The sequence below is a fragment of the Salvia miltiorrhiza genome, unplaced genomic scaffold (genome assembly GCF_028751815.1).
Source record: "Salvia miltiorrhiza cultivar Shanhuang (shh) unplaced genomic scaffold, IMPLAD_Smil_shh original_scaffold_180_2, whole genome shotgun sequence".
Lineage (NCBI taxonomy): Eukaryota > Viridiplantae > Streptophyta > Magnoliopsida > Lamiales > Lamiaceae > Salvia > Salvia miltiorrhiza.
This window is the reverse complement of record NW_026651494.1, coordinates 302522-329945: the sequence shown is the minus strand read 5'-3', so window position 1 is coordinate 329945 and position 27424 is coordinate 302522. Positions and strand designations below refer to the sequence as shown.

The following is a 27424-nucleotide window of genomic DNA, read 5'->3' as shown; positions in this document are numbered from 1 at the left end:
TTTTAAAATATTATATAAATTTATTTAATTATGTGTACAAATATTTATTTATACAAACATATTTGGTGTTATATTTTTCTTTTTATATTATTAGTATGTTTCATGGTTTTTTAATTAGTTTAAATATGAACTTTAATAATAATAATAATAATAATAATAATAATAATAATAATAATAATAATAATAATAATAATAATAATAATAATATAGTAGTTTGGACTTTTAAGAGCCCAAAATTGTTATACTCCGTATTAAATGACGTCTACTAATTTTGTTGTATTGAGGTTTAGTGTTATTTGCTTAAAATGAGATTGACTTAATTGTTTTGCTTTAAAATTTATATAGTTAATTATTATTATTATACAATACTCATTAAATTTAACATTATACTAAATCACATGATTTATAATATTGTTATTATACACTTTAAATCAAATATTAGTATTTAAATTAACATAATTTTTTATTATCAATTAATCTAATTTATAGCTAATGACATTTTAATATTTTTATATAATTTAAGTTTTTTAAAAATTAATAAAATATAATGTAGCCTATATATATATATCTCGCATGGGATGGACTAGCTAGTTAACTTATAAAAACGAGTTAAAATAATATTGAACTCTGAACTCTGACAATATTGTTAGTTTATATTTTTATTTATCTCTGACAACATTGTTAGTTAGTTTATGTTTTTATTTATCTGACTGCCCTGCTGCTACCTAGACACCATTTAGTTAAAAACCCACCCATTGCCAACCTTTTCTTTTCCCTTTTAGTTATTTTATTATCGTGTTATTTCTCGTTTATTTTTTTTATTACGTCTATGCTTGCAAGCAACTGATATTTTAATTTAGTTATTTACTTGCTATATTATATGAACTTCCCTTTGGTTAATTATAATCCCGTGCGATTCTGAGTTGCACCATAAATATTGTAAATTAAATGAACAATGAAGACCATTTACTTGGGTATTTATTGAAGCGTGTAAAATTATTTGTGATGCTATTTATTGATATATCTGTAAAGGACTTTCCCTTAGAGCAACATTTTATATATCTATGCCTGGAGCCTGACACTTCTCATATACTAATTCATTTTTCCAATCATTGAAAACCTTTAAAATTGTAAATAACTCATTTAAGCAAATCTTAATAAACTCACACAATATATAATATTCCCAAACATCCTTCTTTTCACCCTAAAAAGTTTTCAGGTATGTATATATAGGACACGGTCTTAAAATGCGATGAAGATCATACGGAAATAATAATCATAGAATTTTCGATTTATCAAATTTAAAATATATTAATTCGAATCGATTCGAATATTCAAAATTTAAATAAAACTTATCAACTCGATTCGAAATAAATTTTAAATTTCAATTTAGTTCAAATGAGCTATTCAAATTTGAGGTATCTTATTTGTCCTTTATAATAAATAGAGCGTTACATGTATATCAACTCTCTGTATCTATTTATATCTATTCGCAAATTCTCCCATACATCTAGATGTATGGTGTGGACGGTCCGATTTGATCTGCTCGATTCCACCATTTTTTTTTGTTCAGGGCCCTACTCGGTTCATCCGAAAAGTATAATTTGTATATATTAAAAATATCATTTATAATGAATAATTTATTTTCATACAAAACATTATTTTTTTGATGAAATTTCTAAATAAATAATACAAATCACTCACACACCCCACCTATGGTGGTAATAGTGGCCGAGAGTACTCGAATCTGTGACCTCTTGGACAACAGGCAACCACCTCATCCACTAGGCCATCCCAAGGGGACTACAAAACATTATTTGATTTTAGAGAGGAGTGGACAAGTGACTACCTCATATCTATATGCCGATCCCGAGACCACGTGAGCATTTCACCCCCGCGTTATTCAGATGGGATCCTCTGTCCCACAATATTGTGTGTACCACGTGTACCACTCTTCATTTCTTTATTTTATAAATTGTATTTTATAAAAATAAAAATTATTATATTATTATAAACTCTAATTAGTATTTATCATTGAAAAATTAAAATTTAAAAAATTATATACCCTAACTTTGAATTAATGAACCCAAATAATCTATTATTAATTCAAATAAATATAAAAATAATAATTATAAACCCTAAATGGATGAGTGAACCCTTGTTAATTATCTTTATAATATATAAAAGCATAATAAATTAAAATGAAATAAAAAATCATTTATAAATATAAAGAAATGAAGAGTGGTACACATGGTACACACTATATTTTGGGACAGAGGATCCCATTTGCGCGTTATTTGCTTACCTACAAATCAATTTACATTTTAGCTTTGAAGTGAGATCTCAATTATGTAGAGGGTTTTAAATGCTATAGTATTTAAATACGGCTCGATTTGGTATTTTTCTAATGAATATCGAACCTTCGGTCTATTATTTTGCCGCGATGTGATTCGGTCCCGAGGTCTTCCACTCAGTTAGTTAAAACATTTAAATAATTTGACATAATTCTTTCTTTTTTTTATTCGTCAAAAATTGTCATTTTTATTTACAATACTAAAGTTCATATAACTTCACTTACTTTTAAAGTGAGATCATTATTTCATTAATAACTTCATTCATATTTCACTTACTCTTAAAGTAAGATCATTATTTCACTAATAACTTCATTCATATTTTATTAAAATTTATGTGATTTGCAATGTGATGATAATTTTTTTATAAATGAAAGAAATAAATTATAATGCCATAGTAAAATTCCGCCACTCCAATATTGTTCTCCACGCAAAGCAAAATGCCAATGCATGTGCTGCTGGCTGAATGACCATTCCATCAAAAATTTAATTTGTACATTTGCTGAAAATGAATCGTCTTTAACATTTACTCTCTATTAAAACCAAAACAGTCCAACTAATTTTCTCAATTACGATATTCCCTCTGTTCCACTTTTATAGTCAATTTAACTTTTTTTGTGTATGTTAAAAAACATAATTAACATTATTTGAAAAATATAAATTATATACCATAATTCAGTTTTATCCTTATTTATTGTTCCATATAATATTTTCAAATCTTTTTGTGCACTAAATGAGAAAGGATCCAATCATTCTCAATATATACTTTGTCCATGAAGATCTACGGCGGATGTATCATCAAGATGAATGCAGCCTTAAGTTCAAATTCTAGAGTGAACGAAACTTTTCATTCTTTTCGGATGTACTTTAACAGTGAATGCATTAATTATAAAGGAAAATGCATTGTTCTCACGTTCTCATGATGAATTTGTTTTAACATATAAATTAGGAGTTGTTTTCAGCCCTTAGATCACGAAGATCTGCGACGAGTTCATTATTTTATTTGAAGATCAAATTCATGTTCTTGCGTTCGTAGGTTGTATTGAAATACAAACTATGAACCAATGAATTCTATGTGGAATATGTATGAATTTTCTATGAAAAATATTATATCATGAATTCAATATTTGATAGTATAATTTTTTATCCCTTTAAAATTTATAGAAAAAATGTATTGTTCTCACATAAAAATATAGTTTTTTCGTGATAAATGAGAACAAGATTAATAAAGTGTGAGAACGTGATGTCATCATATGCTATAGACATGCAATATATATATGTCACCATATACTATCTTAATACCATATTTTAATTTTGTTTCAATCAATAGCTGTGTAGGTTGGGGGTTAAAAGGTTAAATATTTTTGTAGGTTGAACCAAATTAATTAATTAGCTTTCTTGACAAACTAAAAAAGTATTACGTACGTACTTTCAAAATAACTGAAGTAAACTTTTAATATCACTCAACTTAATATTTTATCTCATACATAGCGAGACTCATTCTTATTATAACCTGCACCATTTTGGTGAAAGAGGCACATCCGGTAACCAAATTTTTATTTTTATTTTTACTTTGAGTTATTTATTTAAATGCTATTTTTCTTTCATTTATGATTCGACGAATAGATGACGCCTACGTTGGCCAAATATGGTAAAATATGTATTAAATGTATGAACGGCTATACGAATTTAAAAATTCTGTCCGATTTTTGAGATGAGCCATAAATCTGAGTTGTACAATGACAATGAAGAACATTTACTAATATTTAGTGGTTCATGTTAAATTATTGGTGACGCCATTTATTAATTTATCTGTATTTGGTACTAAAGGACTTTCCTTTAGATCAATATTTTCTCTTTAATTTGTTCACGCAGATAATAATTCCTTTTCCCAATGATTGAGTAACTTTCTTAAAATTCAAGATGAATAATTTGAGCTAAAATCTAAACAAACTAACTCAAAATACAATCCTCCAAAGTCATTAGTTGTATAGGAATGGCAAATGATTTGGTTTTTGCGGGCACCCTGCAGCACTTTACCAAACTCTAATATGACGAATTTGAGTGATCATTAAATTGATTTAAGATGGAATTTAATAGTATGGGTATTTTCTATTTTAATCTATTTATATAATGTAATAATGTATAATTAATTAAATAATTATCTCATGGTAGATTTTGTTAGTAAATATTTTTTTGAATTATTTTAATAATATTTTCTATTGGGTATAGTATTTATATTTTAATACTCATAATCTTCCTTTCATAATAGTAACTTATATGCAAAAAAAGATCATCACTACCACATAGTGACCATAACTACCGATCGATAACGATATTTTTAACGAATAATTATCACTACATATATATACAAATTTATAATCTGAAAAAAGATTATGATCCCTCAGAATTAATATTGTTGTGATCACTGATCACTAGAAGCAGTTTAATTTTTAGCAAAAGTTTCGTATACTACCACTTTTAGATTGAACTATATTCGACTCTTAAATCGCAACTTAGACAATCTTTATACTATACCATATTGATTATCTTCCAACATCATGATAAATGACTCAAACAATTAAGAAACTGACCCATGAATTTTTTTTAAAAAAATTTACACTTAAAGAAAGAAAAAACACACTCACACTCTAGCCTTCTAGGTGACTCGAACTACTGACCTCTTTGTTGAAGAAGAGGCGTCTTACCAACAGACTGCGCTTCATCGTCCAAACTGACCCATGAATAATATTTTCTAATTCTAGTAAAATCTAGATATATATTATCTCATTTCCTACACTTTCATCACTATAGAAGAATTCATATACCAGCAGTGTAATTATGAAATAATAGTAATCAATTACTACTCCTGCTCTAGTAGTTAGGTGTACATCCATGGCATAATTAGTTGATGTACGATGAGACGAAATGACACCTGCTCTATACACCGGACATCATGATTCATGAAGCCTTCAATTAATTTGGTGATTCTAATAAAATTAATTAAATAATAATTTGGTGATGAATGAGTAGGGATAGGAAAGAGCGTCCCTATACGTCCCTTACTTTAGTGTGATTGTGATAGTTCGACGGCTGCGAAAAAGGTTATTTATTAATTATTTCTTTTCAAGTATTCGCCACAAAGAAAATGATTGGAAATGGAAATAACTTTATACCATATATGGTATATATAATACTTTTGTAAAAAATGGGGATTATTAAAGTAAATATACTGATTTATATAGTATAATATATAACCGAGATATATAGTACGGCTTCAAATATTTACATAGGGAAGAATTAGAAATAATTATTTAATTAATTACTCCATTAGTCCCCGAAATGCATTTTTATTTCAGAATGACATGAATTTTAAGAAATTGATTGAATGTGTATGAGTAGAACACATGTATGTATCATTTTGTTGCGAGTGATTTGTGTAGGGTATACTTACTAAAAATAGAATGAGAATACATTTTGGAGATGATCCAAAAAGAAAGTATGATAATGAATCTCGACGAAACGAATTTTAAGAAAATATTGGAAGATATGTATAGAGTTAAGAAATGGTCCCGCTAAAATTGAATTGTTAATTAATTAATAAATAGTGTGTGAGATGGATTTTTTGTGAAGATTGTGTGTGAATAACTGTAAAATTATAAAAGTATATTTTCTAAAATAGAAATGTTACATTACATCACACTGCAAAGGGCGTAGAATACAAATAAAATATAATTTTATAATGATTCCATACATAGGGAATGAATTTTAAGTGCATGAATAGGGATATATGTGAAAAATATCTATGATTAGGAGTTTGGAATGTGAGAAGGGGGAGGGGTATAGTTGTCTTTTGAAATTGGTTTAGTAGGAACTAAATGCTATTGAGGCGGATCGAATTGATCTGTTTAAATTTTACTCCTTTTTATTTCTAGCATTAACTAATAGTTTGCCAACAATTAATTTTACACAGATGAGGGATTTTAGCTTTGAAGTGAGATCTCAATAATGGAGTGGGTTTTCAATGCTATTTACGGCTCGATTTGGTATTTTTTTTAGTAGAAAAACCAAGAATTTGATTAGAAGACATGTGGTCCATTATTCAGTTGGATTCTAATATCATGTTAAAATGTCCTTTCTTGTATAGCAAAGGACCGAATAAGATTAAACTCGATCAATTTAAATAGAAATGATTTTAAAGAGAGCCATTTATATATTATGTAAAACAAGTAAAGAGGATATGTTTAATTTAAAGTTCAAACTAGCAATTAAAGAGGATCCCTAAAAAAAACAAGTAAAGAGGAATATCATTTAAATATTTACACATCCTGTTTCATTTTGATAATTAAAGATTAAGAAAAGTATATTAATAATATGTGTTTAATTTATACTCTGTAAAACAATAGAATACTAATTCCCAAAAGTTATTAATTAGAATAGGATATATTTTCGTACTACATCATTAATTAGTATACTCGGTATAAAACGATAGAATACCAATTCCAAAGAGTATAAAATTCAAAACTAATTAAAGTGAGATATGATTAAATATCGTGGTCAATATACAATACACGTGCGTATATATATATATATATATATATATATATATATATATATATATATATACTCTCTCATTCTAACAAAAACATGAACAATTATGAGTGACACGAGTCTTAAAAAATATTAGTTGATAGTTATTGTGAGTGGAAAATGAATTATATTTTATAAAATATTGTAAGAGTAATGAGTTAATTGAGGAGAAATAGTGATGGGCTATGATGTTTTTTTTATGAATAAATATAAAAAAAGGGATAAAAAATAAGAAGATAATTATAAAAATAGAAATGTTTACATATTTATGAGACATTCCAAAATAATAAATTATTCATATTTTTATGACAGAGGAGAGTACAATGAAAACAATGAAATATTATTTACAATAAAATGTCGAATTGGGAACATGTTAATTACCCTTGTTGCTTTGCTAGCTCATTGAAATTTTGTCAGCACGCATATTAATAATGACTATTTAGCTCCAAAATAGGACCAAAACAAGAATATCATCATCATGAACTGATTCAGTTTCCTTTATGCTTATCCACCAACACCAAAACTCTAATAATGATAGGTTTTTTTTTTTTTACCATCTCCAAAAAAGAAAATTAATAAAAGACAAAAGAGAAGAGTATATAAAATAGAAATTATTTTCATCCCCTAGATCATCAAGATCTACGGTTGATTCATCATTTTATTGGATGAATTCATAGTCCCGAGTTCAAATATCATAGATAACAAAATAATTATTTTCCGTAATTCATACAGCTACACAGCAAATTCACACATGTTCTACATAGAATTCATACATTTTAGATAGTTCGTATTTTATATATTAAGAAGTGTTTATATCGTATATAGAACCACTTTCTTTAGGTAGCTAGTATATATATAGAACTCAATCACATCTATCCATCTCCTTGATCTTAGAGCTAATATTCACTCATTCTTTTTGATTTTTTTTAACTTAAGAATCTTATAATAAAGGTAATATGGTAATTGATTTTGTTTATTCTTCACGTGATTTTCCTCTCTTTTTTTTCTTGTTCTTCTTCTTCCTCCTCCTCTGCCTGAGTTCTGCGATGCGTCGCAGCGTGACGGTAGATGATGGTGGTTGATGCACAGCGGCGACGGTGGTAGCGACAACCACCGACGAATTCTCATGTAATGATAAAAAGATAGTACATTATGGTTATGGTACGATGAATAATGAAATTTTGATAGAAGATTGATGGATCGATAGATATGGAGGCTATGATGGTTGTTTATGGCAGAGTTCGCTGAAAACACGAAGAAGAAGGTTGCAAAACTGGTGGATGAAAATTCGAAAGGACTTTGCTGTCAAAATTAAATCATGCATATTGTGTCAATAAATTCTTCATATTGTGTCAATGAACTCCGCATCTCGTGTCAATGAACCATGCATCATTTTTCTTGAATTTGCTATATTTAAACTGAACCATATATATTGTGTCAATGAACTGCATATTGTGTTAATGAACCATACATCTCGTGTCAATGACATAGATAATAAAAAATAGGAGAGTTGCTGTGTGCAATTGTAAAATAGGGGTTAAAAATAATTTAGGGAAGACTTAGGAGTATTTTTAGGAGTAAAATTTTGAGAGAACTGTTGTGGATGTTCTTGAAGGGCGAAATTTTGGTTATTCTTCATTTTCCCGTGATAAATTTACAATCAAAGAGAACGCACTATTTTTCGTGTAACATGAGTACAATGAATAAGACATATAATACTAATGAACAAAACACATATCTAATGAACAAGATGTATATACTGATGAAAAATAAAGTTTAAAAAATTCGTAATGAATAAGACATATATACTGATGAACATGGCCGTATATACTAATGAACAACACAGTATATACCGATGAATAACAAAATTTAAAATATTATGCTCCCTCCAGGATTCGAACCCTGCGAAAAAAAATCACCCTCCAGATACAATATCAGCCATAGGATTGACAAAATAAACGCACCAGATCGTGCCCTAGATCTCACTAAAATTAGGGGGTCTCATTGGAGCGGCCCCCTATATATATAGAGAGAGAGAGAGAGACACAATATGAAAAAAGTTTCCGGTTCCATTTTCACAAAAACGCGCACTCATAAGTGATCTGCACGTGTATATAAGAGTTAGGTAAAATTGAAAGACAAGAATAGCAATAAATTATTTAATAATGTAAGATGTTATGTGATTAATTACTTGGTTCTAGCTACCAATTGCTCTTTATATAAAAAAATGGAAAAGAAAAGAAAAGGCAAATAAAATTATCTTCATTCTGTCGTAAAGATTAATTAGGTCCTCCTCCTGGGACATAAAGTGTGGTACACTAAGATCCAATTAAAAATAAAATTAAATTAAAGCATATAAACTAAAGCATATAAAATGTGGTACATTGAATCTCATTCACTCCTCGTGCCTTCCCTTATAAATAAAAATATGAAATTCCATTCCCGATCTTTATGGTATACTATTTGTGCGCATCAAAATTTTAGTTTTTCTTCAATCCTATGATATATTTATAGTTTTTCAATAATTGTTAGTTAGGGAATTGATTCTATTACTATTAAGTTCTTTATTTTCTTTTTTGTCTCTAAAAAAAAAGTTCTTTATTTTCTTTTTAAAGTTGACAACTACTATTATTCTTGATTATTTTACATGATTAAATTAGTTTCCTTTTTAATAAAATAATGTTCTTGGTGAGGTTTGAACCTCACCATATATTTGGCTATAAATTTATCTAACTTCTCCGATCCCCTTCGATGATGACATCTCCAAGAGGGGGAAATGTTTGGATATATCTTTGTATAATTTTATTGTGAGATATATATTGTTTTGTCGCATAATTTTCATCTGATTAATTGCTTATCTTATATATTGATAATAATATAATAGCAAATTAAACATATCTTATTTACATAAGCATGGCATATCCATGAAAGTACGTACTGATTTGAAAAGTTCTAATTTAATTAGAGAGAGAGAGAGAGCTTGCTATTTCAATCCCTCTTCCCACCAAACCGACGACAAATCACGACATCTTTCATAACTCTCTCTCTCTCTCTCTCTCTCTCTCTCACACACACACACACACACACAGTTTTTTAAACTCAGTGTTTCTCTCTCACACAGCACATGCACTGCTGGGGTAGAGACTGTTGGTGGTGCTTGTAGCATATATATACGTTACATGTATTTCTGTGTTGCATAGTAGAGGCCACACAGAGACAAGAACAAACCAAAACTTTTCTCCACATCCATTGTGTGTGTATATTGAAAGTGTCGAGAGAATATAGCATATCATGGATTGGAACGGTAATCTTAGAATGCCTTTCGTTTCTCGACCTGCAGCAGACGCCTCTAATTTCAACTTTCTCTACAACTGCGCTACTTTCGACCACTTCCCAGGTATATATATACATTTCAGCTCCATCTTCATTTCTTAATTTCAGCAAAGTTGCATATATACATTATTGGATACAGAAAGAGAGGATCTGTATGCGTAATTACGATTAACAAACCCTAAATAAGGATTAACTGATGAGCCCTAATTGGGATGGAGTCACAACTTACTTTGCATGGTATATAAATTTTTGGTGGTGGGGGTAGAGATGAAGCAGCAGAGTGAGACGATGATGGAGAAGAGCATGAATAATTTGGGGGTGGATCCGAAGAAGAAGCGGTTGAGCAACGAGCAGCTGGAGCTGCTGGAAATCAGTTTCCAAGAGGAGATAAAGCTGGACCCGGACCGGAAGATGAAGCTGGCCAAGGAGCTAGGGCTGCAGCCACGTCAGATCGCCATCTGGTTCCAGAACCGCAGGGCTCGATGGAAGGGCAAGCAGCTCGAGCGCTTGTACGACGCGCTTAAGCAGGAGTACGATGCTGTCTCTAGGGATAAGCAAAAGCTGCAACAAGAGGTAATATTCTTACACTACATTTCACACAATGGCTTCAAATATTAGATACACCATTAATTCATTCAACTGCTTCTGCATTTTTCTTCTTAATTATTATTGCCGTTTTCACCTTCTCATTCTCTGTATTTATCACAAGACCGATGCATAAGTTATTCTCAACTTTGCTATATTTCTTGTTTAATTAAGGAGTTGGAGTCATGGAGTGTATCTCTATGTCTGAATATATATATATTTTTTTTAACTTTTTACGCGCCGTGAAACCTAGTATTTTTATAAGTACAAAAAGACTACAAAGTAGCTGCTTTCTAGATATATACGTACAAACTTTCCGTCCCGAATAAATTATTTGTCATGCATTTTTTAATAAAGACAACAATGATAATTACTGTTTTTATATATATAATCATGAATCATACAAAAATTAATGGTCTAACTGAGGTTATAATTAATAGTTTAATTGACACTTTAGAAAACAAAAGAAATAATTTCGCAGATTTCTAATTTGTTTAAAATAAATTAGGTTATGGCACTAAGGGCAATTCTCAAGGATCAAGTGGGAAAAAATCAAGTATCAACCGGCTACACAGACATCTCTGGAGAAGAAACTGTGGAGAGCACATCGATTCCAAGCTCGGATCCGACGGCGACGGCGGCGGAGGAGGCAATGACGGCGGCGGCTAGCCTCCACCAGATGGCAGAGTGCAACTACCCAATGAACATGGAGGACTACAATAATACAGTGATGATAGCTCCCTACTGGGCTACATCTATGCCTTCTTGTCCTTGAATAAACTCAATTATTGCTAAATTAGTTGTTGATTGTATATCTTCTTCCTTTTTCAAACTTAAGATGTTATGCTAATGTAGCTAGCTAGGTCGACCTAAATATTAGGGTGAGGTTAATTTAACTCACTACCAGACTTAATTTGCTATTTAGGTAGTGGTTGAGAGTCTTGAGACTGTTTCTTAGTTAGAGTGTTTCTTCCTCTGCGGTTTGGTATTACTTCCCGTATTTAATTTCACCGACACGTGTCGTTTTGACCAGTATTTTTGTAATGTGTATCGGATGAAATAAAATACAAGATGTAATATCGAATATATAGGGGACTAATTTAATGGGAGCAAGTTTGTGTTATCCGAATGTTCCCAACGGTGTTGTCACTCGACAAGATATTCAAAAATATCCCCAGCGACCCGTCAAAATTTAGTGCGTCGTTTTTCTTTTTTATCAAAAATATATGTCAGTTCGTGAATATGCTCACACTACGCAGACAACAACAAGCAAAATTGTCTTGCAAAGGACTGACGAGAATTTATCTAATTAGAGCTTGCAAGTAATTCACAAAATTTGAGAATTAAATTTTAAAAAATACTAAATCCAAAAATATAAATAAATTTTGAAAGAATTGTAATTGCTCTAAACCTAAAGAATGAATGAAGATTCCAACTATTAATTAAGAAATATAACTTCATTTTATTAATTATTTTAATTCGATTTTGTTATTTGCAACTAATAATCAATTTGGTATACAGATATCTTTATAAATCATGACAGGAGTTGAATACTCGCGGATTGGCGGGAGTGTCAGTTTCAAATAGTAACTCAAATCGTTTCCCTCATTAAAAGATATACCAAGTCGAGCCGTCAATTATAATTAAAATTACCAGTAACCCCTAACTAGTCCATTACTGAAACTCACTTTATTTAATTTGAAAGGGAAGAAATAATATTATAGATCAAATACCATTGAGAGCAGATAGCAATAGTTCTCTGTGTGTTGCTATAGTAATAGGAGGTTAATGTTTAAAATTTTGAGGTCTTGGGTTTGAGTACTCTTTCATCTCGTGGTCTTTAAAGTTTTTTATTTATTTATATAATTTATGAAAAAATATATTTTTAAATTTCTTTATTTACTTATATAATTTACCAAAAAAAAAAAATAGCAATAGTTCTCAACCATTCAAAACAATTAGACTCCCAAGCATCATTTATACAAAATGACTTTTAAAATAAAAATCTCACGGGACCGCTAATTCTGTCACACAGGCACACATTTTTTTTTCCAATAAATCTATGTAGTCACATTGTGGGTATTTTAATTTATTTTTTTAATAAAAATAGAATTTTTTCTATTTAACTAATTTGTGAGTGACTACAATTTGAAGCATCACTCTTTTTTTTTTTGAACTAACACATGTTAATATAATGAGTGATACTCAATAACCATATTGAGGCTATTGTGGCTTCCCACAAACTAGTTGATTAGAAAAAAAAATTATTTTAATTTACTTTTTAAATAGAAAAATGATTTACATAATTTATTGTATTGTTCACATTGTAGTTATATTTTTACAAGTTTTTTTTTAAATACCAAAAAATAATTACAATATGAACAATACAATAAAATAACTAAATTCATTTTTATTTAAAAAATAAATTAAACATATTAATTTTTTTTCTTATTTAAATAATATGTGAGCAGCCACATTGTGGCTTTATAGCTTTATTGCAGGGTTAATCATGTTGTCTATTTGTAACTTTTAACATTTTTTTAAAAATATTTTAAATTTTTATTTTGTATTTAAAATTCTAAATTTTTAATGATTTCCCAAAAAATATCTCGCATACAAAATTCTACGATGTAGTGATGTGTCATCTCACTGAAATTTTTAAGTGGAATATTTTTTTTCCACCTCACCCTATTATAAACAACGTCGTTCCAATTAAGAATTCAACGACTTGACTTATCATTCTGTTGCCAGATATTGTATAGTGAGACATATTTTTAAAAACGCAATTCTTTTTGGGATTTTGAATAGAAAACGAAAGTTGAGGACATATTTTGAAAGCTGCTGAAAATATGGGAATTTTAAATAGAAAATACAAATTACGAATATTTTAATATTGAAAATTAAAAACACAAAATATAATTAACTCTATATAATTATTTTATATTTTTTTATGCTTGTAAAGTTAGTTGCGGCTAGAGTATAAAGAAATATTTTCTAAATATATATATATATAGAAAAGTTCAAGGACGATGAAACACAATCTGTTAGTAAGACGTTTCTCCTTTAACTAATAGGTTGAGGTTCGAGTCACCTAAAAAGTTAGAATGTGAGTGTGTAACAATTTTTTTAAAAAGAATATAGAAAAGTTCAAGTATGTTAATATAAAAAGAGAATAAATGAAAAAAAAAAAATTGATTAAGACCACCCTTTAGTTCCTCTCTCTCTCTAGATCTCCAATTAACTCCGTCGCCTTTCTCTCACAAAGTAGCATACAGCGTACACACTCTGATAGCTAGGGTACACTGTTGGGGACGCTACTACTATATATGTAGATAGACATGTTTCTCATTTGCACTCTAATATTTTAGAACCACACACACACACAAAAAGCCTCAATTCCCACAAAAACCTATCTCTGTGCCAAAGTGTTAGATTCATTTTTACCGATCATAAAAAAAAGAATATAGCGTAGCATGGATTGGAATGGTAATATTAAAATGCCTTACGTTTCTCGACCTGTAGACACCTCCAATTTCAGCTCTCTCTACAACTGCAGTTTCGATCACTTCCCAGGTATATATATATATATATATCTATATAAATTTCATATTTATGTTTTCTTTCCCTTGCACACTATGAGTTGTTGGCTTGTTGCATATATTGCATGATGTGAGTAAAAACCAACACATTCAACAATATTTTTTTATTTTTTTTTGTTGGGGGGTGGGGTATAGTAGGTCTAGAAATGAAGCAGCAGACAATGCTGCCGATGATAATGAACAAGAACATGAACATGAACATGAACAATTTGGGGGTGGATCCGAAGAAGAAGCGTTTGAGCAACGAGCAGCTGGAGCTGCTGGAAAACAGCTTCCACGAGGAGATAAAGCTGGAACCGGACCGGAAAATGAAGCTGGCCAAGGAGCTAGGGCTGCAGCCGCGCCAGATTGCCATCTGGTTCCAGAACCGGAGGGCTCGCTGGAAGGGCAAGCGCCTCGAGCACTTGTACGACGCGCTTAAGCAGGAGTACGATGCTGTCGCTAGGGACAAACACAAGCTGCAACAGGAGGTATTATTTCTGTTCAATTAATTCTTCCCGTTACTTGCATGGATTAGATACAGCATTAACTCATTCAACTGCTTCTGCTCTTTATGTTCTATTATTGCTTTTTCCCCACCACCTCTATTTATCACAAGACCGATATTGTGTGTCAGTGTGTGTAATGATTCTAAATTATTCTCAAATCTTACAACATTCTTGTTAAAAGAGTTGCACTGCAACTCTCAACTAAATTCATGAGACTTTTTTTTTCACGTATTCTCTAAAACCTATAGTAATATTCTGTATCAGTGAACTCTTTTAATTGAAGTAGAAAACCCTAGCCTGCTTTAATTTAAGACATTCTCAATCCTTCCTATACAATCTGGGCATTTTTAATTTAATTTCCTCTCTTATTTTGATTCGTATAAGTTGTGGAATTATGATAATTAAGTAGTTGAACCCAGTCGCTTAAGCTCTTAAACAGCTTTTTTAGGAGCTTATGATAATTAATTTAAAAGATTAGTAAGAAATTCAGATATATGGCTAATGAATTTCATCCCGTTTCTGTGTTTTCTTTTTTATTGTGTATGGCTGATAAATTATAAGTTCCTAATCAGCTTATTAAGGAGCTTATAAACTCTTAAAAATTATTTTATAAAATAAGCTCAATTATCCAAATAATTACAGGTTATAGCTCTGAGAGCAATCCTCAAGGACCAAGTAGCAAAAAAGCTAGTCTTATCAACCGGCTACACCGATATTTCTGGTGAGGAAACTGTTGAAAGCACATCCATTCCAAGCTCCGACAACCACCCTCCCGCGGCGGCAGCGCCGGTGGCGGGCCTTCACCAGATTGAGGAATGCAACTACACATTGAACATGGCCGACTACAATAATACAATGGCAGCTACACCTCCCTATTGGGCTACTTCCATGCCTTCTTGCCCTTGAATTGGTTCAATTATGGAGCTGCTATTGCTTAATAGTTGTTGTCTTGAATTTTTTTTTTTTTTTTGGAGAGGACTTAATTAGTTGTTGTTTGTATATGTTTCTGCTTTCAAACTCATGTGATGGCGTTATGCTAGTGCTAAAAATTGTAGCTAGCTAGGTCTACGTTAGATGGTTTTAGGGTGATGTTCAGCTCCACTGGCATAGTTAATTAGTTGTCGAGTGGTTGAGAGTTTCGACCGATTAGGCTGTTACTTCATAAATGAAAACTAATGACTCACGAAATCTACTCTTAAACCTACGTACAACTGGAATTTGTCACTTGAAATTAATTATCACTTTGATAGTTTCTTTTTTGAGTTATATATATGGGGTAGTATATATACCCATTTAAAAAAATATTGCCACTGCAACCATCGCACCGCCCCGCCACCGTTGGCAGTGATAGTTGGCTAATGGTGGCGGTTGATTTGTAAATTGCAACAGCGGATGGTGGTTGATTCGTGAATTGCAGTGATCGTGAATTTTCAAAGCACGCAATGATCACCACCAATAATGATGGTGGCTGGGCTCTCTTTTGCTTTTCTATTTTTTCATAAATGAAAATAGGTAATTTAAAATTCAAATTTCAAATATTATTTAATTTTAAATTGATAAACTAAGGAAAAGTAATTATAATTAATAAATTTATATATATTAAAATTTGAGCATATTTTATTTTGTAGTCCTTAGTAATTAAGTACACGTTTTATCCCTTCTTTCTCCCTAACATCTTGAATTTAGAAAGAAAAAAAAAACAGTCTCACGAATCAACCTTTCTTTCCCATAAGAACTTGAACCCTCAAGTTATAAAAAAAAAGTTCCCATGAACTTAAATGTACCAGTTACGAAATTCTCATTTTAATGTTCCCCCAGTATCAATTATAATTAATAACATTATGTGATTCATTATTACATATTAAGAATTACTTTCTATATTTAATTTAAATTTAAACTACAAAAAATCTAGATAGACTAGCATATGTATTTTTGAAATTTTAAATTTTATAATAAACATAAATTTGAAATAATTATCTAATACTAGTAATAATTTTTTACTTCAAAAAAAATTCCAAATAATAAAATCAATAAGAAAAACCTTCACTAACGACTCATTTTTATCTTGACTAGTCTCACTAAAAAAGACTTATTCTTATAAAAAATATTATATTTAATTATTAACATCTCTCTCTGTTTTTTACTTATTCTCTTTTTTTATACTACTAATATTTAATTATTACTTCATTTGTGCTTCAAACATTTTTCTCTTTTTATTTTGATTCGTCCCCAAAACATCTTCTTAACCTATTTTTAAAAATAATTACGCGCACTATCACTTATAAGTTTAATTTCAAGTTTAACATTTTATAGAACTCATTCTCCACTCATCTAATACACAATTAATTTTTATTAAAACCCATACCATCCTTCTTTTAAAAATATTTTGGAGATGGAGAAAGTATGAAACTATATATAAGCCACTTGATGTACTGCACAGTACAAAAGATGCGCAGAACTCTCAAACAAGAAAACAAGTAATCAAACAAGCAATTAATCCGTTGATCAAAGATGATGCCGGAGAATTGCACGGGGAGGGAACCTCAAGGGGTTTTGTTTATAAAACTATTCAACTCCCGTTAAACACATAGGAGTAGAATACTTATAGTTCTCTCATAATTAAAGATAATTGCAAATGACATAAAACAACTAAAGAAAGGAATTTGAAACGAAACTAAGCATGACTTAGCAAAGAAAATAACAAAAAACTAAACATCATTGGTGTGATCAAGCTGCGCATTGTCATCAAGAGAAAGTTGATCCACATCATCTCCCCCGGGGTGAGAAAGATTCGACCTCGAATCCACAGGAGTAGCAGGAGAGAAAGACTCATCAGCATATGGAATCAAGTGCTTGACATTGAAGACGTCGGAAGTACGAAGATGGCTCGGAAGGGCAAGACGATAAGCATTAGGATTAATCCGTTCCACCACCTCTACTGGACCGATTTTTCTGACAGCCAACTTGTTATATTCATGAGGAGGAAAACGATCCTTCGTTAAAATAGCCCAAACCAAGTCGCCCACCTCAAACAACACCTCACGACGGCCCCGATCCGCTGCGGCCTTATAGGCGGCACTCGCTGCGACGAGATTGGCGTGAACCAATTGATGAATCCGCTGCGTGTCGGAGACAAAATCAGCAGCTACGCCATGGGAACGTACACCATCAGGAAGAGGAGTTAATGCCAATGGGCCGCGAGGAAGGAAGCCGTACACAACATGAAAGGGGCTATATCCAGTAGAACGGTTGACAGCCATGTTATGGGCAAACTCCGCTTGAGGCAACTTCAAATCCCAAGACTCGAGGTGCAATTAATCTGTTGATCAAAGATGATGCCGGAGAATTGCACGGGGAGGGAACCTCAAGGGGTTTTGTTTATAAAACTATTCAACTCCCGTTAAACACATAGGAGTAGAATACTTATAGTTCTCTCATAATTAAAGATAATTGCAAATGACATAAAACAACTAAAGAAAGGAATTTGAAACGAAACTAAGCATGACTTAGTAAAGAAAATAACAAAAAAACTAAACATCATTGGTGTGATCAAGCTGCGCATTGTCATCAAGAGAAAGTTGATCCACATCACCACTTAAAAAGACTCTTTATTATAAGTAGTATACATAATTATTAAAACACTATAATCTTTCCACTAAAAATGACTCATCATCGTCATAATAATTATTTCAAAAAATTATTAAATCCTAGTATCATTTTAATACAATTTAAACATTTTCTCTGAAAAAGCATCGATTAATTGGTAACATAACTGCAGAAGATGTTAATTTATGCCTTCGATATTACATTGTGTCACTGTAGTACATCGATTTCATACATACACCACGCACATCGCAATCCAAATTTTTTGAAACAGCCAAAATAAGGAAAAAACGTACATAGTCGAGAATCACCAAAATAAACAAAAAAGCGGTGGCGAAAGTCAAGGCATGAAAAGACTTGATCACATTTTTCCCGGGCGATCCAGGCGTACTCGAGTCGTGGTGCCCTGCTCTTCCAACGGTCCCACATCGTTGAACGTCTGACCCGCTATCTGGTCAGCCTCCCTCAGGCGGGAGGCGGTGGCGCCGCCCGGCGTGCTCTCCACATCCACCCTCACCACCACCGGCGTCCCCTCCTCATCCACACCAAGCCGCCGCCCCGCCTTCGCCTCGCCCTCGCCTCCGTACGAGGGGACGGCCGTATCCTTGTCCGTTGGATGCGGCGTTAGCTTATCCTTGATGGCGTCCTTCATGCTTCCTAAAGCTCCGAGAACTCCTCCACCGCCACCGCTCCTGCTAACAATAGTACTCCCTTTTTATTATCAACATATTTTACGTTATTTTCGTATGTGTTTTCATGTGTGTAAATTGATTACTTAAAAGAAAAAAGGAAAATATGTTAAAACATGCAGAAATAACTGTACACTCGTTCTATATATGCCTCATTTTGTTAATCGTTGACACAAATAAAAATATAATCTAGTTGATACCTCTCAGCTGATGTGGCACGCCGCGACGCTGCGTCCGTGTCACGCTCGCGCTCGTCTCCGATTTTCATATCCTCCATTTTCCTCGTTGCTTCTTCCTTGCTCTCCTCATATTTCCCCTACACATTGTAGATGAATTAATATTGAAACATTCACAAACATTCCCTATAAAGATTAAATTCAGCTTGAAACTAAGTTCACCTTAGCTGCCTCCTTAGTCTCTTCAGCCTTCTGTTTTGCAGCCTCGCCGGCTTCCGCTGCCGCCTGCGTCGTCTCGTCTTTCTTCCCCGTGAAGTAACCCACAACCGAATCCTTCAATTCGGTGATCTTCCCCACCGCAGTATCCTTCCCTTCTTTAGCCTTCTCAGCGCTATAATCCTTGTACTCCACCGTTGTATCCTTTGCATTCTTAGCCGTCTCCGCCGCTGCATCCTTCGCTTGGTAGGCCTTCTCGACCGTCGCATCCTTCGCATTCTTAGCTGTCTCCGCCGTTGCATCCTTCGCTCGGCTCGCTTTTTCTGCCGCCGCATCCTTAGCTTGACTAGCCTTATCCGCGGCCGCATCCTTAGCGTTCTTCGCGGTTTCCACCGTCGCATCCTTCGCCTGGTTCGCCTTGTCCGCCGCATAGTCTCTGTACTGCGCCGCCTTCTCGACCGTCGCGTCCTTGGCATTCTTAGCCTTCTCCGCCGTTGCATTCTTTGCCTGGTTCGCTTTCTCAGCTGTGTAGTCTCTGTACTCCGCCGCCTTCTCAACCGTCACGTCCTTGGCACCCTTGGCCTTATCCGCCGCGTAGCCTGTATACTCCCCGATCTTCCCCGCCGTGGCATCTTTCGCCTGCTTCGCCTTCTCCGCCGCGGAGTCCGCGGTCTCCTTAGTCTTATCCGCCGTATAATCCTTATACTCGCCCAGCTTCTCCGCCGTCGCATCCTTAGTCTCTACGGCCTTCCGGGCAGCGGTGTCGGCCGCCCCCTTCGTCCTCTCCGCCGTGTACTCTCCCGCCTCCCTGGCTCTGGCTCCCGTCTCCTCCGCCGTCTCCCGCGTTCTATCAGCAGCTTCGTGGGACTTCCCCATCACAGCATCCTTAGCTTGGCCCACCGTCCTGATAATGCTGCCGATCACGCCGGGAGACCTCTCTTCTTGCCGGACTTCCGTTCTCCGGTAATATTCCGGCCGCTCCACCGCCACGGCATCACTCTCCCGCTCCTTCCTCTCCCTGTTAACTTCGCTGAGCTCGTCGGCAGCGGTTCTCGCCGCCACCTCAGCTCTCTCTTCCCGCGCTGCTTGCTTCGACTCCATTGTTGCAGACGAAAACTAACAATTTCGATTGTAAATTTGACAAATATTGAGAATTTGATTTGTTGTTTGATGTGGAGATTTTTGAGAGCGCGGGAGGTTGATATATGGGGCGATTCGGCTGCATAATGTGATGACACGTGTGCTGCTTGGTTGCATGGGGTTTGACACGTAGCTATGAAGATTTATGATTTGCGCACTGGTCTGCCACGTGTTACGTAGTTTCGTATTGTAGAAGATAAGTGGTGTTGGAAATTTCGAGCTCGGTGATTATGTCGGTGGTTCTTATCAGTTCCTTTCCATGCGGAAAAGAATGAAAATGACGACGAGGATAAGATGATAGTGGATAAATAACATTATTCTTACACAATAAACAATGATATTTCTACTTTTTTTTTATTACTCCCTCCGTCCACGAAAGAACTTCCTATCTTTCCTTTTTGGGATGTCCATAAAAGAACTTCCTACCTATTTTTGGACTATACCCCACCACTTATAATTCTCTTACTTTTCACTTTTCACAACTTCCAATATTAATTATAACACATTTTCACCATTCTCAATACACTCAATTATCTTTTATCCACTCTCTATACACTCAATAATATTTTTTCTTAAAATCCGTGCCACTCCCTACTAGGAAGTTCTTTCATGGACGGAGGGAGTATTAATTTTGTAAAGGTCTCGAATAGTATCGTCATTTTCTAATCAAAACAAAGAATTTCTGAATTACTTGCAACTTTTCGCACTCACATTATTAATAGTTATATAACGAGTCCTCAAGGAAATGACACCTCAGAACTTACTAAATTTATGATAATTATTTCTAAGTTGTAAAAGTTAATCCTATATAAATTATTAAACTTTTCATGAATTTTCATTTTACATATAAATTTTAAAGGATTATAAAATTATTTCCAATTTTTAATATTCAATGATTTAATTACCGTTTTATCTAATACGATTTACTTCTGTTGCTCATTAATTTGACCGGTTTCTCTTCTTATACAAGGAAGTAATAAAAAATTGATTGAATTCTCTTATTTAGTTATTAATTTATCAAAAAAGAAAAGGTGAAAATTTTGACTTCGTGGATATACTACATCATCTATATCTAATTAGACAAGTTAGATAGTGCGAATTGGTAGCCCATATCTTTCTTTTCCCGAGGAAACTAATTAAAGTTACTCTCCGCGTACATAAAAAATTTATCTCATGTGTTGCATAGATATATCTTAATATCATAAATAATCGTAATGAATTTTTCATGAGCAAATTAAAAAAAATTGTAACAAATTTTTGTGGACAAGAGAGACTGAGAGAGTATGAAGTACCGACTAAGAATAGTAAATTAGTAATACTCTTGGGATGGTGATGCAGGTAGAAGCGTGAAATATATTTGATATTGATAAATATACGTACTCCGTTGATAACCATTGTATGTCGAAATACGTACAATAAGGGTTAATCCGTTGATTCACTCATGAATACCGGAAGAACACCGCGAGAAGGGAACAATCCCACCCTCTACATTTTAACTCTCAATTCGACTCCACTAAACCATAAATAAAACTCTCATTTATAATAAAACCCTAAACATCTAAAAGCAAACAAACTAACTTGACCAACAAGACAAATCAATAATTAAAGATATAATATATTATATGATTCTATCTTCATCATTCTCTCCATCCTTGAAACGATTCATCCTCGAATCGGAAACGTCCTTGATGATGTTCTGCATAGGGTCAATCATATTGACCGTGTAGGAAGTCAAAGATCTCTCGATTCTGTGCTCGTAATTCTTTGAATTGTTGAGACAGAAGGTCGTCGCGATGGAGATAATCTTGAACATTCTGAACGGTTGATTGACGGGGAGACATCGCGTAGGAGCGTAGCAAGGCTCTGGATACCAACTGATGCAGGTAGAAGCGTGAAATATATTTGATATTGATAAATATACGAACTCCGTTGATAACCATTGTATGCCGGAATACGTACAATAAGGGTTAATCCGTTGATTAATGCACTCATGAATACCGGAAGAACACCGCGAGAAGGGAACAATCCCACCCTCTACATTTTAACTCTCAATTCGACTCCACTAAACCATAAATAAAACTCTTATTTATAATAAAACCCTAAACATCTAAAAGGAAACAAACTAACTTGACCAACAAGACAAATCAATAATTAAAGATATAATATATTATACGATTCTATCTTCATCATTCTCTCCATCCTTGAAACGATTCGTCCTCGAATCGGAAACGTCCTTGATGATGTTCTGCATAGGGTCGATCATATTGACCGTGTAGGAAGTCAAAGATCTCTCGATTCTGTGCTCGTAATTCTTTGAATTGTTGAGACAGAAGGTCGTCGTCACGATGGAGATAATCTTGAACATTCTGAACGGTTGATTGACGGGGAGACATCGCGTAGGAGCGTAGCAAGGCTCTGGATACCAACTGATGCAGGTAGAAGCGTGAAATATATTTGATATTGATAAATATACGAACTTCGTTGATAACCATTGTATGCCAGAATACGTACAATAAGGGTTAATCCGTTGATTCACTCATGAATACCGGAAGAACACCGCGAGAAGGGAACAATCCCACCCTCTACATTTTAACTCTCAATTCGACTCCACTAAACCATAAATAAAACTCCTATTTATAATAAAACCCTAAACATCTAAAAGGAAACAAACTAACTTGACCAACAAGACAAATCAATAATTAAAGATATAATATATTATACGATTCTATCTTCATCAGATGGTTTGTAAAAATGAATATTTTTTAGTTAAGTTTAAATTTTAGCAAGATTCAAAAAGTTTAATTTTACTAATATTTGTATAGCTCTGAGGCAGTGGCATTTGATATAATTTTTTTAAATGTAGTTTATTTATATAGTATGGTTTTATGTTTCACTAATGTTTTTATATATTTGTGTTCATTGTACTTAATTTTTCAAATGTAATATACATTGTATATGTGATTTGCAGTTTAATTCTTGCATATGAATATGGATTTACACAGTGCACATCCAACATAGTGGTTGTGAATTTCCTTGAAGACATAACAAATTATATAATTGATTAAGATGCTCTTTTTTATTATATTATAAATTATGTTTTAGTTGATGCATGTGATTAGAATTAATTTAGTCTAATAATAAGTTAATATATATTATAATTATGATTAATTTGGTTGTGTATTTTATTCAAATTACCGAATAGCGCTTATTTATTGAAATTGTGTAAATATGATAGAGATTACTGGAAGTTTGAGATATTTTTGAAACAAGTCAAATAATTTAATTTGTAATCCAATAGCTAATTACTTCCCATAAAATTAATTAGTTAGAATTTAATTCAAACCCAATTATCCTACATCAACGTTAATCAACAAACACCCTCATCCTAACATCAACATATCGAGTGAACATCCCAATCCCGAGCCCGATCTCAGTCAACATCTCCGTCATGACGGAGGCGGACGTTGAGCCTCCTCAGCCATATCGAGTGGAGGATCATATTGAAGACGTCGTATCTCCGCGGCGGCGAGTTGACCTCAAAGTGGCGGCGCATCCTGATCCCTTGGCGCTGCAGCCTGATGTAGTCCCGGAGCGGGATCCCCGCCAGGATCGCCTTCAAGTTGGGGATGTCCTTCACCGGCACGATCACGGCGAACTTCTCCCAGTCGAGCACGTCGCTGAACGGAACGACGTAGTTTTCCTTGATGAGGACGGGCACGCAGCCGAGATAGAGGCCCTCCACCATCCGCGGGCTGGCCACCTCGTAGCCGCTCGGGCAGATGCAGTAGCGGCTCCGCCGCATCATGCCGTAGTACGACATGTTGCGCGGTAGGTAGCGGTGGACCTGGACGTCCGGGTCCGAGGCGTTCTCCCAGTGCTGGAGAAGGATCGGGCGGATCGGGCCGTGGACCCCGCCCGCGTAGAACACCAGGACGGGCCGCCGCGACGGGGGCGGCCCGCCCAGGAGCCCGTTCGTGCTCCCCGTGGGGAGGTGGATCTCTGGGACCGACACGTCGCGGGCCGGGTTGAATTTCTCCGAGGTGTTGGCGTTGCACAAGGCCCGGATCGCCTTCTCGTGGAGGTTTGGGATCGCAAATGAAATCTCCGGCCCCTGTGAATGTGAATGTGATTGCATCACAATAGCTAGAGTTAGAGGTTTCTTCGTACAAAGACTTAGATTGATTTAGAAATTAGGGCAACAGTTATCGAACGTACAAAAGTAAGACACTAATTACAGTGTAGAACAATTCTTGACCTATTTAAAAAGTTTCAGGCTTACTCGAAATTAAATATAAATAGAAAATTAAATTTTTGGGCCTGTAAAAGTAGGACACTAATTAAAATGGACCGATTAATTTAATGTCCTACTTTTGTAAGGTCGGAATTTTTTATCCTAATTTTTAAATTAATCTATATTACTGTCCTAAAAAATCCTCAAACTCGAAGCCGTTAAACAATGTGTAGAGATGGATTGATGAGAAAAAAAAAGGTGTTTAATTACCCAATCATGGCAAGCGAGCATGAAATGATCGGCTCCGAGGCTTCGATTCCAGTAAGGATACTTGTTAGCAATAACATTGATGTAATCTGAAGCGGTGCTCTTCATGTGGCTCCAATCATGGGATTCGGGCACATAGATAACCTGAGTGATCATAGTGATACTAATTGGGAGGAAGAACAAGTGAGCTTCGTCGGGATCCAATGTTCGAAACAGGCTCACTTCCATGTTAGCCATGAAGATTCCTTCAATGGCGTATGTGTGCTTGCACGGCCCGAAATGGAATACGGGCGGTTCGCCTTCTTCGTATATGAACACCTTCAGTCTCTTCTCCATCTCCCTATAACTTCTGCAATTTTTCAATAAATTATTAAGAATTTTAAAATACTAAAGATTTAAATTCATCTTACTAAACAATAAATAAATTCATATTATTTTTATTTATTTAAATTAATCCTTAAAAAATAAATGTCACGCATTCCATCTATTAAGTGCGTACCTATGGAAAGCCTTGGGATCCCAATACATTGGCCCGCTTGGTACGTAATCCGGGTCAACTATATCTGATTCGTTTACCGCTAATTCGGCCCGGATTGCGGCTCGGGCTTGCGCGAGATCGGCTTCCACTTTAGCCAATTTGCTGTATTTTCTCTCTGATCCTTCGATTCTTGTGATATTGTTTTTAACCTGTAGTTGATGATTTTTTTTATAAAAAAATTCTCATGAAATATATAGTTATTTTGAGATGATCGAAGCACTGAAATTTTACTATATAATTGGTCCTTTTCCTGTCACAATTTATTTATAGGCGGTAATTAATAGTGTACATTATTATTTAATCTCTCAAACTTATACATTTCGCGTCTTGACTATATATTCTAACCCAAAAAAAAGGGCAAAAAAAAGAAAACGTTTAATGGAAATTAACTAGGAGGCGTGCAAGTAATAATACTATATGTTAGTATAGAATGGACCCAGAATCTGCGTCTTAAATTCTAATTGACTTAAAAAAGGTGCTAAATCTTCATCTTATTTATTTTTTCTCTCCTCTAATTATAGGACAGAATCAAAATGGAAGCGATAGGCTGCCTCGATACAAAATATGTCTTTTGATTTGGTGAGAAGAAAATAGGGATACTTACGAAAAAGTGCCACACACATAAAAAAGTAATATTGATACTATTTGTAGTTACATTTTCCCACAAAATTAAATGCCCATGCCCATCATACTAACATTTAAACTCTCCAAATTTATCATTCGCAGTTCTCTAATTTTTTCCTATCTTATCTTTTTCAAAAAATAAATAAATAAATTCTATCTTATTAATGGTTATTACAATTATATACAATAGTACTACAAAGTTTAATTAACGATAGATGAAATAGTAAACCTATAGTGTCACTGAATTGTAGACTATTTTTTGTATACTGACGCATGCACAATGGAAAAAAATTATGGTAAAAAATGAAGGATTAATGAAGAAGAAGACATACAAATCCATGGTTGAGAAACAAATGCTCCGGCATCGAAGATGTGTTGGAATTTTTGAAGGCTGAATGCAAGTATTCCTGCAAGAAATTAGAGTTAAAGGAATGAAAATTTGACTCCTTTGGGCGCATGAAAATCACAACCCCTGCGGCCATGAAAACTGCTGCCACAAACCATAAGTTCTTCAAACTCAACATCTCTCTCTCTCTCTCTCTCTCTTGATTTTTGGGGAGTGAGTTTAAGAAGACGAGAGAGTGGGAAGAGGGTGATAATGTGGAGTGTGGGAAGAGAAAAGAATTAATGCTTTTAATTAATTGCATTGGTTGCCCCTAAAAAAATTGCATTGCTTGATCATATATATCAAGTGTTTTAATTCATGCAGAATATGGAAACTTAGTGATGACGTCTAACGCTTTTCCTTGTTTTGCTTCGATTCTTTGCCTTCCATACTTTGACCTTATTAATTATGAGTCGGCTACAAATTTAACTTTTAATTGCTAAATTAATATATTCCTTTTAAGTATTATTGTTATTGTTATGCTAGTAGGTGGTAATGGTATATTGCAAAAAATTAAACATCTCATGTGGATTTTAAAGAGGTTTTCGATTTTATTTATAATTACTTATGGCGATGTGGCGTGGAGTATTAATTACTCTATAGCAAGGA

The 27424-nt window shown here is 33.7% G+C and overlaps 4 protein-coding genes across 5 annotated transcripts; 2 read left to right on the top strand and 2 right to left on the bottom strand.

Moving 5' to 3' along the window:
• Positions 1-10052: 10052 nt before the first annotated feature.
• LOC131003249 (putative homeobox-leucine zipper protein ATHB-51) lies at positions 10053-11961 on the top strand. Its single transcript, XM_057929740.1, has 3 exons — positions 10053-10338; positions 10540-10847; positions 11368-11961. Exons 1-3 carry the CDS (start codon positions 10233-10235, stop codon positions 11632-11634), a joined length of 681 nt encoding a protein of 226 aa, XP_057785723.1. The 5' UTR covers positions 10053-10232; the 3' UTR covers positions 11635-11961.
• A 2288-nt stretch (positions 11962-14249) lies between these two features.
• LOC131003248 (homeobox-leucine zipper protein ATHB-22-like) lies at positions 14250-16126 on the top strand. Of its 2 annotated transcripts, none has more exons than XM_057929739.1 (3): positions 14250-14432; positions 14597-14928; positions 15589-16126. In XM_057929739.1, exons 1-3 carry the CDS (start codon positions 14333-14335, stop codon positions 15850-15852), a joined length of 696 nt encoding a protein of 231 aa, XP_057785722.1. In that variant the 5' UTR covers positions 14250-14332; the 3' UTR covers positions 15853-16126. The 2 variants fall into 2 exon arrangements, with proteins under 2 accessions (XP_057785722.1, XP_057785721.1); XM_057929738.1 differs by having other exon boundaries at positions 14594-14928.
• A 2597-nt stretch (positions 16127-18723) lies between these two features.
• On the bottom strand, positions 18724-20814 carry LOC131003246 (late embryogenesis abundant protein At3g53040). The gene is made up of 3 exons (XM_057929736.1): positions 19637-20814; positions 19439-19554; positions 18724-19241 (listed from the first exon to the last, which is right to left on the bottom strand). Exons 1-3 carry the CDS (start codon positions 20729-20731, stop codon positions 18911-18913), a joined length of 1542 nt encoding a protein of 513 aa, XP_057785719.1. The 5' UTR covers positions 20732-20814; the 3' UTR covers positions 18724-18910.
• Positions 20815-24048: 3234 nt separating this feature from the next.
• On the bottom strand, positions 24049-27081 carry LOC131003247 (probable glycosyltransferase At5g03795). Its single transcript, XM_057929737.1, has 4 exons — positions 26763-27081; positions 25768-25955; positions 25272-25617; positions 24049-24881 (listed from the first exon to the last, which is right to left on the bottom strand). The coding sequence occupies exons 1-4, from the start codon at positions 27075-27077 to the stop codon at positions 24201-24203; spliced, it is 1530 nt and encodes a 509-aa protein (XP_057785720.1). The 5' UTR covers positions 27078-27081; the 3' UTR covers positions 24049-24200.
• Between the last annotated feature and the right edge of the window lie 343 nt (positions 27082-27424).

Excerpts from the sequence above, each read along its gene's own strand:
- LOC131003249 (XM_057929740.1), top strand. The coding sequence starts at position 10,233 with ATGGATTGGAACGGTAATCTTAGAATGCCTTTCGTTTCTCGACCTGCA. Across the intron at positions 10,339-10,539 it reads TACTTTCGACCACTTCCCAG|AGATGAAGCAGCAGAGTGAG; the intron begins GTATATATATAC and ends TGGTGGGGGTAG. Across the intron at positions 10,848-11,367 it reads AGCAAAAGCTGCAACAAGAG|GTTATGGCACTAAGGGCAAT; the intron begins GTAATATTCTTA and ends AAAATAAATTAG.
- LOC131003246 (XM_057929736.1), bottom strand. The coding sequence starts at position 20,731 with ATGGAGTCGAAGCAAGCAGCGCGGGAAGAGAGAGCTGAGGTGGCGGCG. Across the intron at positions 19,555-19,636 it reads AGACTAAGGAGGCAGCTAAG|GGGAAATATGAGGAGAGCAA; the intron begins GTGAACTTAGTT and ends TACAATGTGTAG. Across the intron at positions 19,242-19,438 it reads CGTGCCACATCAGCTGAGAG|GAGCGGTGGCGGTGGAGGAG; the intron begins GTATCAACTAGA and ends TATTGTTAGCAG.
- LOC131003248 (XM_057929738.1), top strand. The coding sequence starts at position 14,333 with ATGGATTGGAATGGTAATATTAAAATGCCTTACGTTTCTCGACCTGTA. Across the intron at positions 14,433-14,593 it reads CAGTTTCGATCACTTCCCAG|TAGGTCTAGAAATGAAGCAG; the intron begins GTATATATATAT and ends GGTGGGGTATAG. Across the intron at positions 14,929-15,588 it reads AACACAAGCTGCAACAGGAG|GTTATAGCTCTGAGAGCAAT; the intron begins GTATTATTTCTG and ends AAATAATTACAG.
- LOC131003247 (XM_057929737.1), bottom strand. The coding sequence starts at position 27,077 with ATGCAATTAATTAAAAGCATTAATTCTTTTCTCTTCCCACACTCCACA. Across the intron at positions 25,618-25,767 it reads GATCCCAAGGCTTTCCATAG|AAGTTATAGGGAGATGGAGA; the intron begins GTACGCACTTAA and ends GAAAAATTGCAG. Across the intron at positions 24,882-25,271 it reads TGCTCGCTTGCCATGATTGG|GGGCCGGAGATTTCATTTGC; the intron begins GTAATTAAACAC and ends TCACATTCACAG.